The following is a 14257-nucleotide window of genomic DNA, read 5'->3' as shown; positions in this document are numbered from 1 at the left end:
TATATATATATATAGATGTCGATTTTATAAAAAATTAATTGGAAAATTAAAAATTAAAGGAGTACAAGGTAAATGATAATCCAGAATGAAAGTTGAAGAAAGAGAGAATAATGCGCATTTCTTTCTAAGAACAAAGAAAAAAACCGCTTCTTTTTTTTTCCTTCTCTTCTTCAACTGCACCAGTCGGACAAGGAAAGTATCTGACTGTCTCTTATCCTCTCTACTAACTTCTGACTTCTTGCCTCCAACGGGAGAACACGGTCTATCTATATAAGTCTATGGGAGAAAAGTATAATCTAATAGGTAAGCGAACGAGCCTCAGATAAGAAGACTGAGTACTTCTATTCTCTGTAGGGTTTGCAATAAGAATAACGATGATTCATGTGTTGGCTATAGGAGCCGGAGTGAGAGAAGCGCTTGAGGCACTTGGAGCACTGGAAGGGCTTTTCGCCGCTGTGCAGCCGCTTGTGTTCAGTCAGATGATGCTTGTGCTTGAACGCTCTTGGACACTCCACACATTTGTAGGGCCTTTGCCCTGAAACATTTATCAATCTTTGTTTTGTTTGCGTTCGTAATAAATTTTGTTTAGAAAGTACGAAGTAGTTTAAGACAAAAAATTCCATGCTGCCTTAAGATTCCTTGATTAACTTAGATCAGCATTTTTCAATCTCTTCAATTTGCGGTGCACATTAAATAACGAACTAAATTATTTCACACTAATTATTATATATTGAGAATTGGAAATGAATTAGTTTTCATATGTTACTTATAATGTCTTTGACGGACAAAATTTTTGCGAAAAAGTACAGAAAACCTACATAAATTGAGACAAGAGACTTAGAAATTCTTAAGTTTTTGTGGAAAACTTAAAGTTTAAAATCTTGTCTCAATCTATGTACTTTTTCGTAAAAATGTTTTCGCCAGCACTGGTGAAAATTTTTCTACTAATTTTTATACGAATTGGAACATTTTTCAGAAATACTCAGAAATATTCGGAAAGTTTACATCTTCTCTCAGAACTTCTCGTTCAAATGAATTCTGAAATTTCTCCCATAATTTTTAAAAAGTATTTTTAAATTTTTTAGATTATAATATTTCATTAGAAATTATACTTACAAAAAATCTTATAATATTTCATAATTAACATACATGAAAAATTCTGAGAAAAGATGTAGATTTTCTGAGAATGTTCCAATTTGTATAAAAAAATGTGAGAAAGTTATAAAATTAGAGAAGTTCTGAAAACTTATATAGAAATTCTAAAAAATTATATGAAAAATTCTAAGAAAAATTTTCACCAGAAAAAGGTGATAAATAAAAGATGTTATAGATAAGAAAGTTTAATAATGGATAATTTTTGAGCGATGATATATCAAAGATATAAAACTTGTGCTTACAGAGCATTTTTGATACACTAGTTCAAAACTATCTATTATTGATGCCTTATGTCTGACATCTTTTGTTTACTACATTATAAGCTATATTATATGTATGTAAAAATTAACTCATTTCACTAGAATTAATTATATGTATACGCAATTCTGCATATAATTAAGTAATGAGATTCTTTGAAGTATATTATTAGATGCATACGCTTTAACGCTGAACATAGATTTTTTTTTATCAACGCAACATTCAGAAATAAAAAGTAAAGTTCTAAAATTTTAATTTTTTATTTTATCATTTTGAAAGTAATTTTATTGTAATGACGATATCACTTTGATTAAAATGAGGACAAATATAATTTTATTTAGATAATTTTCATAATTCTTAAAATATTTTTATTTCGTGTTTTACTCACTTTTTTACTTATTTAAAAATTTTTTCATTTTTTTCATTCTTTTAAATTTCATGGTACATTTGAACTGTTTCCAACTTATTGTAGTATACATTTAACACCGGTTGAAAAACTCTGACTTAGTGTTAGATAACAAAAAAAAAGATTTAAAAATAAAAAATTGATAATTCTAATTTATGAGCTTTTAATAAATTGTTAACAAAATCTTATTAATATAATATAATAATTCTTTTAATCAGTTTTAGGTATATTTTAGTAAATTTTAGTCAAGAGAGAGAAAGATACAACTGTATTTTATTATAATTTAAATTGAAATTATAAGAATTTGAATTTTGTAAAAGAATAGTTTCTATAAAAAAGAAGACTTATTCATTTGAATAAGTATTGTATCTCGAATTTCTGACTTATCATTAGATAATGACTCTTAATCGTTGCATAAAATTACGAAAAGTTATAATATATTACGGTAGTAGTAATGTACTTACCGGAATGTTCATACTTGTGTCTCGTAAGGGAACTGTGTTTGGAAAATGTTTTCTCACACCGATCACAGAAATAAAGACCCTGCTCGTTTTCTGTTGCTATAGGGGTTATTTCCGATTGTGGTGCAATTTCGCTCTCGCCCTTTGCGTTCGCTTGATTTTGATTCTAAAAGATGATACAATAAATATGAATTATACATTCGTTTATAATTTAAAATCACTTAAGCTTATTTTCTTTCATTACCTTTGTGATTATTTCTCCACTAGGAGGTATACGCTTAGTTTCAATGGGATCAGTAGCGGTTTCTTCGTCTATGACTAAAGGTAAATCCTCGAGGTCATCGTTGTCGGGGGGGACAGTTGGAGCTGCAATATCATCCTTTTGTTCGCATGGAGACGAGGTGTTTCTGCTTGAGGTATCACTTTCTTTGGTTGCTGATATAACAAGTGCTTCTTTCTTCGATAAATCCAAAGGCTGTTCAATAATAGATGGATTCTCTGGAAGTGCTAAAGGTACCAGAGCTGGTGGTATTTTTGATTCTCTTCGATCCCTGGCACGTGAATTTTGAAACCAAACCTATAAAATGATCATATAATTAATAATTAATCACAATTATCACAAGTTTATTAAATATTATTAAGCTTATTAAAGTTTATTAAGTTATTAGTTGTTTTAGAAAATATTCTAACTTTCAATCTAATTCTCTCATTTAGACAGACAATTTAATCTGTCTTTATTTTGCATACCTGTACGACACGAGTAGGAAACTTGATGTAATCAGCGATCATGATGATCTCCTCCTTTTTAGGTCGCGGATTGATGGCATAATAACCTTTCAAAACAGCAAGCTGTTCATCATCTATGAGCGACCTAGCTCTGACTCTTCTACCATGGTCGTTCTGAGTCTGGTTGCCCTCTTCTTCATCTTCCGAATCCGCCTCAGAACTTTCCTCCGCTTTTTTCTTGGCTGATCTCGATGTTGGATGATTAATATTCTCGAGCTTCGCGGCTAAACCTTCACTTTGTGAATCATATTGATCCGTTGTGCCCCAATCCGGACAATGTGTCATTTCATTAGACATTTCGCTATCTTGATCCTGTAAATAAGATTCTAGATCACAAACAGGAATGATTGCATACAATTTTTTACCAATGACAACGCAATATTCAGAAATGAAAAAACTAAAGTCCTGAAAGTTTTTTTATTTTATCATTTTGAAAGTGGTTTTTTTGCAATAATTTCACTTTAATTAAAATCAGAGCAAACACAATATAATTTAGATAATTTTTACAATTCTTGAAATATTTTTATTTCGTGTTCCACACTCTTTTTTGCTTATTTCTAAATTTTTTCACCTATTTCATTCTCTAAAATTTCATGATACACTTGGATTGTTTTAATTCAACTTACTACAGTACATCGATACCAATTGAAAAATCCTGACTTACTGTTAGATAAAAAATTAAATTTTAAAATATTCATAATTCTATTTTATGAGTTTTCCATAAATAATTATTAATAAAATCTTATAGCTAATTCGACTTGCACTCAGAGGTGCACGTTAAAGCTGTATATCGTACATAGAAAAAGTTTAGATATTTTTTTATTTATTATTTTATTTAGAGGTCTCTGTCATCTTTTACAATAAATACGTTATAATTCGAAATGTAATCTAAGAGAGTCTACAGTTATTAAATTTAATTATTAATTTACATGTTGTATTATTTTTTATATATTTCATATATTTAACTTTTATATATTTAACTTTTAGAATTTTATTGGGTTGTCCGGAAAGTTCGTGCCGATGTTGAAGGCAAATTGAAACGTAGAAAATTTTAATTTAATAAATGTATACTAAAATTTAAATTTTAGTCGACACAAACTTTTCGGACAACCCAATACTTTGTTGTCCCAATAATAACAAATTAATTCTCACGTGAACTGGACCTTTCCCCGCATAGAGCAGATAAAAAAGATTCTCTCGTTAAATCTCTCATTATATACCTGGTAATCCTCTTCGAACTCCCGTTTCATCGTAGCTGGAGACGTGGATAGCTTTCGCATGTTCGCTTCAAGCAGCTGCTTCGTCACGGAGGTGTTTACAGTTTCTAATATTCGTCGGACTGCATCCAGACCTTGCAACGGATCTACCGGTGCGGGAGACTCCTTGCCCTCAGTGCCCTCCGTTCCCTCAGAGTCTGCTGTCGATGGACTCATCACTTCCCGATGCGTCTCAAATTGCTCAGTAATGTGGTCGAATCGCTTAGCGTGCAATTGGTTCAGCAACTTGCCTATCGAAGACTGCAGGAAATAATTTCCGAATCCCATCATGTGAGGCAACAGAGTTGGCATGTCATAAATACCTGCATATTAAACCATTCAAATTGAAGAATTATGATAATCAAAATGACAGATATATCTGAAATCATTTTAAAATGAAAATCCTAATACCAAAATACTGAAGCAATATTCATTTTTTAATAAAGTGTTTAAAGTTGACTGAAATTGTTTGAAATTCGTGTGCTCAAATATAACATGTCGTGTAATAATAAAGATAGGTTTAAGCATCAATTCTATTCTTGAAATTGGTATGCATAATTATTACATTCATTATCATATATGTGCCGCGCGAATTTCGAATAATTTGATCGATGAATCTTATATCTATTTAAAAATTATTATATCCTCGGCACTTTTTCATTATGATTTTTTTAGCATAATCTCAAAAGTCTATTATTACGAGAGACTTAGAATATAAATATAAATGTAGTAATATATACATATCTATATTTTTAGAAGAAATATTGATCTAAGTGATAAAATTAATTACCTGTTCCCTCCCTTTGTATCTCTTGATACTCCGACGGCGATAACTTGGGCAGAATCGGCAGAAATGTATTATTGTTGGCTGTCAGCAGATCGACGTCACGTCGTCCCGATAAAGCCTGATGCGTCTTTTTCTGTCCCCGATCAACATTGGTTATGGTGTTCTGCCTCGATTTTTTCAGATTCATTATCAAGCACTTTTTCGCTGTCATGTGGCTTGAATACGATCCAGAATGAGAGAAACGCTTGCCGCAATTGTTGCACTGGAATGGCTTCTCACCGCTGTGAATGCGCAGGTGTTCCTGCGAGAAATGGAGGAAGACGCGTTTAAATTTACATATTTTTTTCTCTTTTTTTTATTCCTTTACGATTTATATAACACGCAAAGAGAAAGAGATAAACTCAAAGTAGAAATGGATACTAAATTAAAGTCGTTAATATCGGTGATAAAGATAAATAGAATCTAATCTCCTCTACAAGGAAAAGTAATATATAATAATAAAAAGCAAGAAATGTAGTAAGAAATAATAAAATAATATTACATGTAAACATAAGACACGCTTATTATTAATATATAATAAGAAAACACCTTAAGATGATGCTTGAACTTGAAGGCCTTCTCGCAATGAGGACATTTAAACTTTCGTAAAACAGCACTTTCATCATGGCTAATCATGTGCCTCTGCAATCGGTAGACGTTGGCAAAGGTCTTGCTACACACCTTACAGGACTGTCGAATTATTAAGAAGATTAGTCAAACAAAGATAAATAGTTACTCACGAAACTAATCAGTTCGTCATTACTACAAATTTCCTTTGAAAATTCATGAACAAAAATATCTGTAGCGAGAGGTCAAAGATATTTGTTCGTTTATATGTTTATGTAAAACATATTCATCGAGTGTTTTCTTCGAACAATTCATTATATTCAGATAATTTCTGTGTAGTATATTTAATCATAGTTTCATGAGTATATGTGAATAGAAAATATTTTAATACATTATGAACGCACGCTATATTTATACTTAAATTTTTCTTCAAGAATTATATGCAACTAGTAACAAAATCAATCGATCTCTTCTACTTGTTTTCTTAAAAGAAAACTTACATTCTTAATTCACTTTTAATCTAAGAGAAATATATCGAAATATACACATATTTATTTTAATCGCATTAATTGTGCGTATTTTTTATTACACGTTGCAATTTGTCGAAATTTCAAATCTAAGATACCTCCATAAGAAAAGTTGAGCACATTCAAAATTAGTACGATTCAGCACACAATTCTATAGATAATATTTTTTCATAATTGTAAAAAAAAATATATATAAATATTTAATGAAAGATTGACGTCACAAAATTACATATTAAAACGTTTTAAATAGTAATTAAAAAAAGAAGGCAGAAATATAGAAAAAATTTAGAAAAAATATAAGAACCCTATTTGTCTCCATATATATAATATCATGAAATTAAATATATAATTAACCATCATTTGAGTTGTGTATGAATAAGTTATTGTATAAAGTTATTATCTACAGAAATTCATCAATTTTTATTTACCTATTTATTAACTTTATAAATTGCAAGCTGGATACTTCGCATCTCACACTATCACTTATAACTTTACGCGTTACTCATTTATATATGCTTATCCAAACAAGCGTTAAAAAAAAAAAAATTTAGAAAATAAGAAGACGGTAACATCTACCACCTATTTACGAACATATTTCGTGCCTCCCTTCCTCTCGGAAAATTGCGTGCGAAGAGATACGAAAACGGCGCCTCTCAGCGGAAAGCTGACTGCCGCTTTTGCGGGGATATAATCGATAAGTCCGCGCGCGGGACGCGGCAAACAAGGGGCTCTTCCCCAGTAGAGTGTGTGTCCTTGACGGGTCATCGCGATCACTCACCACTTGGGAGAACTGGGCGTTGAGATCGTGCTTGTCGATGGTACAGGACGTTTTGTGCGTGTCCTCGAGATGAAGCTGCAGGACACGGACGTCCCGACAGGGGATGCCGCACTGAGGACACCTTTCGCCACCCTGCTGCTGCTTCGCGGATGATCCGCCCTCGCTGTCGCCGCCACCACCCACCCCCCCGCACGTACCACCGCTGCCGCCACCACTTCCATCGCCGGCAACACTTCCACCTCCTGCGGTTGGCGCTCCACCCGCGCAACCTCCGCCCACCTCCGTATCCACGACACCTGCGTCGTCCTCGCTACAGCCTGTAACACGCGCACACGTGGCACACGGTTTTTATATTTCACCTCGGCAGCGCGCCATCGCACAAAATATTATACACTGAGCCATTCAAGTACTGGCACTATTCAAGGTATACGCGTGTGTGATATTTCCAGGGTTGAATAAGTTAATGTTTTTTTTTTAAATTAAATTAAGTTAAAAGTTAATGGCTTATAAAATTAATAAAATTAAGTTGAACGAATAAAGAATGAACTTAATAAAAGTTAAGATTAAATTAATTTAAGTTTAAAAAAAGAGTTAATTTAAAAAAAAATTATCTTTGAGATCAGAATGACCTAATTTTTCTTAAAATGAGATTACTTTAAATAACCCTTACAAATATAGATTATTAGGCAAATATAATTTTATATCCATATGTAAGTTACTTATATATAATAAGAATCACCATAAGATGTGTTTGTCGAAATCTTGTGAGAGAGAAGGGTATTTGCGTTATTTCTCTTTCTTTAATCTTTATCGAACTTTCTTTGACTTCTGAAACGATTGTTCATGCATGTTTACGACTACATCTAGATATTTATTATAAAAAATATACGTAAAAATTTAAAAAATGGGTGAATGTGCAACTCTGTTCTACAACAATTCTTCTCTAAGACTCATTTCATATTTATGTTGCTGAAATATAATATTTGTGATATCTAAAATTAATGTGATTCAAATATAAACGGGAATTAACAAAATCTAGCGAGTCAATAAAAATTGGCTACCGTATGGTGTGATTCTTTAGAGTCTTCATTGAACTTTTTTAAACTTAATTCTCTAATGTTTAAGACTTTATAGAAAAAACATATTAGCATTAAGAAAGATAGAAAAATTTTTTAATTTAAAAAAAGTTAATAAATTGAAGTAATTAAATTAAATTAAAAAATAATGCATTTAAAATTAACTAAGTTAAATTTTAACTTTTAACGTTTCAATTAGTTACTACTCAATCTTGGATGTTTCATTTGTTATAATTTTATAATCAAGAAATATATAATCAATATTTCCGAAATTATCATTTCCTACTAATCCAAAGATATTCGGAATTCGATGTACTTTCTTAATCTTAATTTTATTCTTTCAAATTACTTTCTTAATCCTTCTTCATTCTTTCAAATTTAAATTAATTTTTATTGTTTTTGAAAAGAGAGTTGTATTTTAAATGCTAATATCGCTTTTTCCATCGCTTTAACGCATATGGAAGAAAACGTGTTTGATAACATAAATTTTGTAATAACAATAAAAAATAAACATAATTTCAGTGAATTCGATTGATAAACACAGGATATTATACGAGCAAACAGAATGATTTCTATGTTTATTTGTACAATAGAAATATTTGGCATAAAGTAGCATATTTTGGCATATTTTCAACGTCATAAATTAAACTTATTTGAATATTATTAATTTTAATTATCGGATAAAATTTGATTGATTCAATTTTTGTATTCTCAATGCAGATATCGCGAATGAACGATATGTTGATTGAAATCTGATACGTTTCCATCTTATAATCAGGAATTAAACCGCATAGATATAATTACGCTGACAATAAGATCGAATTATAACATTACGGAGAAATCTTCCATGTTTATTAATCGAATAAAATCCAATTCATATGAACATTTTTCACATCTTTGCCATATTAAAAATTATATATTTAAGTTGTAAGCGCGACATTCCAATTACTTCTATATATTAAAATATTCATATAAGTGATCCATTATTTTTAATTAAATGTTTCAATTTTAATTAAATGTTTATAAATGAGACAGAACTTTTATCAAATATCTCTAGCAGGAGAATTGACTACCAGCGAGATCTTGTATCAATTTTTACATGTCAGTACAGGTACCGAAGAAATATTGAGATGATAGTAATGGACCAAGATAATACTAAATACAGTATGAAATTATTGTATTAAATATAGACATGATGCTGCAAATATATTGTCGGTGTACTTTCTCAATACTGAATCTGTTTTGAATAATTTCACGGGGCAACAAAATTAAAATTTTTAAAAGTTGTTTTAAAAATATATATTGATAGGAATTTGATCTAATCTGAAAATAATCTCAAATTTGTTTCATTATTCACAATTCTTTTACAACAAAAAAATTAACTCTTAGAATATATTTTAAATATATTTAAAATATAAAATAAAAAAATTGTACAACTCGATTATTTAATTTAAATCTTATGTAAAATACTTAGTAGTTCCTTCTTCTTTTGCTAGAGAAGTCACGTCTATAATTTTTTTTGTGTCTTGCCGATTTTCACGATGCAGCATCCAATAATAACGTCCCATTCTCGTCAAGAGTATATACATTATTTTACCATGCAGTGTTAAATTCACATTTATATTTTGTAGAATATAACAAAATTAAACGTGTAAAATAATTATATGGCATAATATTTTTGTGTTTTTCGAATTTAACACTTAAAAATGCATCAAAAATATAATACGAACGTACTCAAAATCAAAATATAAAATTAATATAAAATTAATAAAATGAAATATTATAAAAAAAGATAATAGTCTTAAAAATATATTGTTGTTTTTTGCCTTTTTAATGCAATTTTTCTCAAAATTGTGACGTGATAGTTAAATTTGGACAGCGTATTCGTATTCAGCACACAAATAAGAATACGTTAGAAATAGCTAAAATAGTTAAAACAATTTTTTCCATGTGTAGACACAATAATGAAAATGTACTGATAATGTACTGTACTACTATTCAGTACTGATCTACACATTGGGCCATATCATTATTTTTTAAATATTGATTCAGTATCGAAATAGAAAACTCAATTTTCGGTATCAGTACTTCGGTATCAGTACTAGGATTCAATACTAGTCTACTGTATAAATCCATTTAGAATATTTCGCATACACATTATACTGTAGATATAATTTAAACAGCCTAATATCTAGTAATATCTAATAATAAATAAAAGATTACTCGAAATATAATCATTACCGCTATTTTGCATTAATTTTCAGCTACATTCTTATAGATATTAATCAGTAATCTATACATATATATTGTAGAAATCTGTGTGGTTCTCTAATTCTCGGAAATATCTTTATAATACGATGCTGTTATATCTGGAACATTCTTTACATAAAATAACAAAAATAAATAAGATTTTGCATATATTTGATAATAGAGAATGAAAAATAAATTATATAGAGAATAGAATTAAGCGTTTCTCATTTTGGACATGCAACTCTGCGAACAATACATACCGTAACACAATTAATCTTTAAAAGTTATCATATTGTTCATATTGAGTTAAATATATTTTAACGAAATTATTACACATGTTTAATGACATCAAATATCTATTAAAAAATTTATCCCGATCATAAATCCCGATTATAAATGAGATTCATGTTTTTTACAATTACATTGGCAGTAAGTTACATGTTTATTGAAAAATTAAATAGTTAGCAATAATTAAACTTGCTAATGTTAACTATGATTACTAAATATATCTAATGTACGATTAAAAAGTTTAGTTCTCTTGATAATAAATTAACTTCATTAAATGTTTAATTATTTATTAAAAACTTTATGTATCTATATGTTTATATTAATTCAGTTATTATTAATTATGAGAAATTACAAACTAACAAAAAGCTAATAATAAGTTTTTTTATAGATACCTTTAATTAAACAATTTAGAAATATATGATAATAATATAAAGGCAATAAGAATCAACGCTGGTTATCAATTAACAAGTAACATAACGGTCAATTTGAAGACAAACAAACTATAGTTTATTATATTACGAATAAACCTTACAGTTTATTGAGAATCTCAGCGTAAGCATGATTTAAGGTATCATGTAAATTTAGCCCATTGGTCTGTCGATGTGCATCATCTCCGATATCAATCGTTTGTTATAATAATTCTGTACATCTAGTATCTCTACATTTTGCCAATCAAAGTCATGATCGTTTTGCAACCTATGATCTGTAATCACCGAATGAGTGGATATTTGACTATGGATATGCTTTTGGTGTTCATAGGAAGCATCACAATCATAACAATTGATCTTGTAGACTACATTCCTTTTTAAAATTAATTATTTAAAGAATCTTTATGAACCTTAATAAACTGATTCAACTTATTTAAACTAAAAAAAGAAACCTTTTGGCAAATCCCATTAATTATATTCTTGAATTTATTCAATATCTCTTCTAAATACGGTATGGAAATTTTATCATTTAACCCGTTCTTTAGGTAAGTTGTTATTTGATCTTTTAGTTGAACAAGAATTCAACTTATTTATTAATGTTTTAACTCTTAAAACTATTAATTATATTTAACTAGTTAGATATTCGTAAAATTACATATCATATTTAGATTACGTGCTTTTTGTCATCGATATAACTATTGATGCTGCCGCTGCATCTTCGAAAGCCCGATCTATACATAAGACGCAGATCGGAAGTGAAAAAACGTATTTCAGATTGATAATAGGTCGCAGACTGCAATACGTGAGACGCGAAAGTTGAAATTCACCCAACTTCCTACGTTCTGCATCCTACAATCATATTATATTGTAATTAAAATACGTTAGGTTAGTTTCTAGTTTTGCGACTCTTGCGATCCGCAGGTCTTCGTACTGCGTCTCATGTAGATCGGGCTGAAGCGAGACAACGAAGTTCAGTGGCTAGGTATTCGGAATTCCGAGTTGGACCGCACGTGCAAGGTTGGCGGCGATCAATCAGCTACGCGTATCTGATGGCGAGTATCGGTTTACATGTGCGATGCGTGGAGTTAATCGTGACTACCTTCGGCAATTGCCAATACGCAATGGCTGGGTCACCACGTCAGTCGCATAATCCCCGGCATGACACACGTGCATCAGTGCGCACACGCATGTACGGAATGCGTACATACACTGGAAAAAAGACGCGTGCGCGATAGATATAATCGAATTGCGTGGATAGGGCGTAACACTAGAAGAGAAATACGATGAGATAGCAAGAGGAAGAAATACGATGAACGCTGCCAAATATTGTGAGTCGATCTTTAGGCAAAATGGAAAAAAAAATTGATTGAATCAAGAAAAATTTCGACGAATGTTTCGAATCAAAGGTAAGTTAGATTAGCTTTGTCTCCAGAATTGGTGATTTGAAGAACAATCTAACGATTTTTTCGCTGCTATATTTTCGGTATCACTGAAAGTAGCGTCTACATATTTTTTGAATAATTTTACGAGAAATATTATAAAAATATTTTACACAATATAGAAATATAGTACATATAGTTAATTCAATTTATAGGAATTTTTAAAATGTAGGATATTTTAAAAATAAAAGTTGTGAGAACGTATATCGTAAGTTTTGTAAATAATTAAATATTAATATACATTACCGATTGGAAACATATGGAATATTGTTATGAATCATGAAGATTACATTTTTAAATTCCGGTAGATCGATTTTATTGTACTGGCAGCACACTTATACTCAAAGAACTGGTATGTATGACAGAACTGGTATACGAAAGAACTGATATATGACAAGACATCTTTTAGGTACCAAACTCACGTCTATCGATACCTGAGAAGTTTTTCACATATGTAGGGACTAAGATGGCAATCAGTTGCAATTTTTGATATTTTATTTTTGATATTTTTGAACTCGATAATCATGATCATTAAGATCGTTAACATCGATAAAGTATATATATATATATATATATAATGGATGAATCGATGAGAAAATAAAATTTTTGTAATCACAGATAGAAATACATATTCGCAGACAGAAATACGCTACTCGCACACGCGTTTATCGTTAGCTTCGCTCTTACCTCTACTTGGACACGTGTCATACACGTGGAATAGATAAAGAAGTGTGACGAAAGGACGGAACGAAGGGGAGCAGCATTGTTCTCTGTATAGGTGTGCTGTATGTAGAAGTGAATGCAGAAAAGCGAGGTAGGATGATGCTGTATAGGGTGGGCATGTGAAACACGAGAAAAAGTGGTATATGGTGCCATTGAAATCTATGTAACTTTTCGGGTGTGCCCATTGTCGGTGAGACCGGATTAAAATACCCCTCGAAGTACGATTTTCCACCGATAATCGCACATGCGATAATCCGATGCCGACGCCAACATCGGGCAGATCGCGGCCACTTGGCAGTCTGCGAATTAAATTCGCAACGAATTAATATTTGATTAACTGCTATGAATTAAAATCCTTTATATCGTGCATGTGCAAATGATTAAACTGAAAGAAAGAGAGATTTTTATATAATTTTGTTTTTTACTACATAAATGCAACAGAATATAATTCTCTATTGAATAGAGAACGCCAATAGACGATCAAAGTCAGATGTTTCGAATAATACAATATATTCTTTCTTCTTAAATAAATTTATTTAAAATATGATTGCGCGCTGAAACATTTCTTTTTTAACATTAATTTGATGATTTTCAATGCTTAACATGTTTAAATGAGAAGCTTCGCAGAAAGATTTTTTTAAATTAAAAAAATTTATTTCGAGATATTTCGAGAAATTAAGTCCTTAACTTTTTATAATGTAATACAATTTCTGAATTTCAACAAAAAAAATTTATATAAACACATCGATACTTAGCATATGCTTAGATCTCATGGAATTTAGTTATAATTCAATAATAATATATTTTATCTTTAATATATATAAGCATATTTTTTTTTATAAAAATTCACATTAGGGTAGCATTCCCCAATGACCTTGATCTTGATATTCATCTCCAATAGGTTTTAGCCGTTGCTTCTTTAAAAGTTATTAAGAAGGAAAGTTCGAAAATAATGTCTTTTCACTATATGGATGTTCTTTTTATTATATAGAATAAAAATTTTCTACTTAAAAATATATTTTACGATTGTCCA

The 14257-nt window shown here is 30.2% G+C and overlaps 1 protein-coding gene across 1 annotated transcript in view; it reads right to left on the bottom strand.

Annotated features, from left to right (window-relative positions):
* Positions 1-127: 127 nt before the first annotated feature.
* LOC108694682 (zinc finger E-box-binding homeobox protein zag-1) overlaps positions 128-14257 on the bottom strand; it is a 29765-nt gene continuing 15635 nt past the window's right edge. Inside the window, exons 2-9 of the mRNA XM_018204324.1 lie at positions 7021-7337; positions 5698-5838; positions 5113-5410; positions 4287-4645; positions 3028-3378; positions 2525-2857; positions 2284-2446; positions 128-535 (exon numbers count right to left, since the gene is read on the bottom strand). Of these exons, the coding sequence (XP_018059813.1) occupies positions 342-535; positions 2284-2446; positions 2525-2857; positions 3028-3378; positions 4287-4645; positions 5113-5410; positions 5698-5838; positions 7021-7337 (2156 nt within the window). The 3' untranslated portion in view covers positions 128-341. The remainder of the gene's footprint in view (positions 536-2283; positions 2447-2524; positions 2858-3027; positions 3379-4286; positions 4646-5112; positions 5411-5697; positions 5839-7020; positions 7338-14257) is intronic.

Source organism: Atta colombica, unplaced genomic scaffold (assembly GCF_001594045.1).
Source record: "Atta colombica isolate Treedump-2 unplaced genomic scaffold, Acol1.0 scaffold1, whole genome shotgun sequence".
Lineage (NCBI taxonomy): Eukaryota > Metazoa > Arthropoda > Insecta > Hymenoptera > Formicidae > Atta > Atta colombica.
Note: the sequence above shows the minus strand (reverse complement) of the source record. Positions and strands in the feature narration are given on the sequence as shown.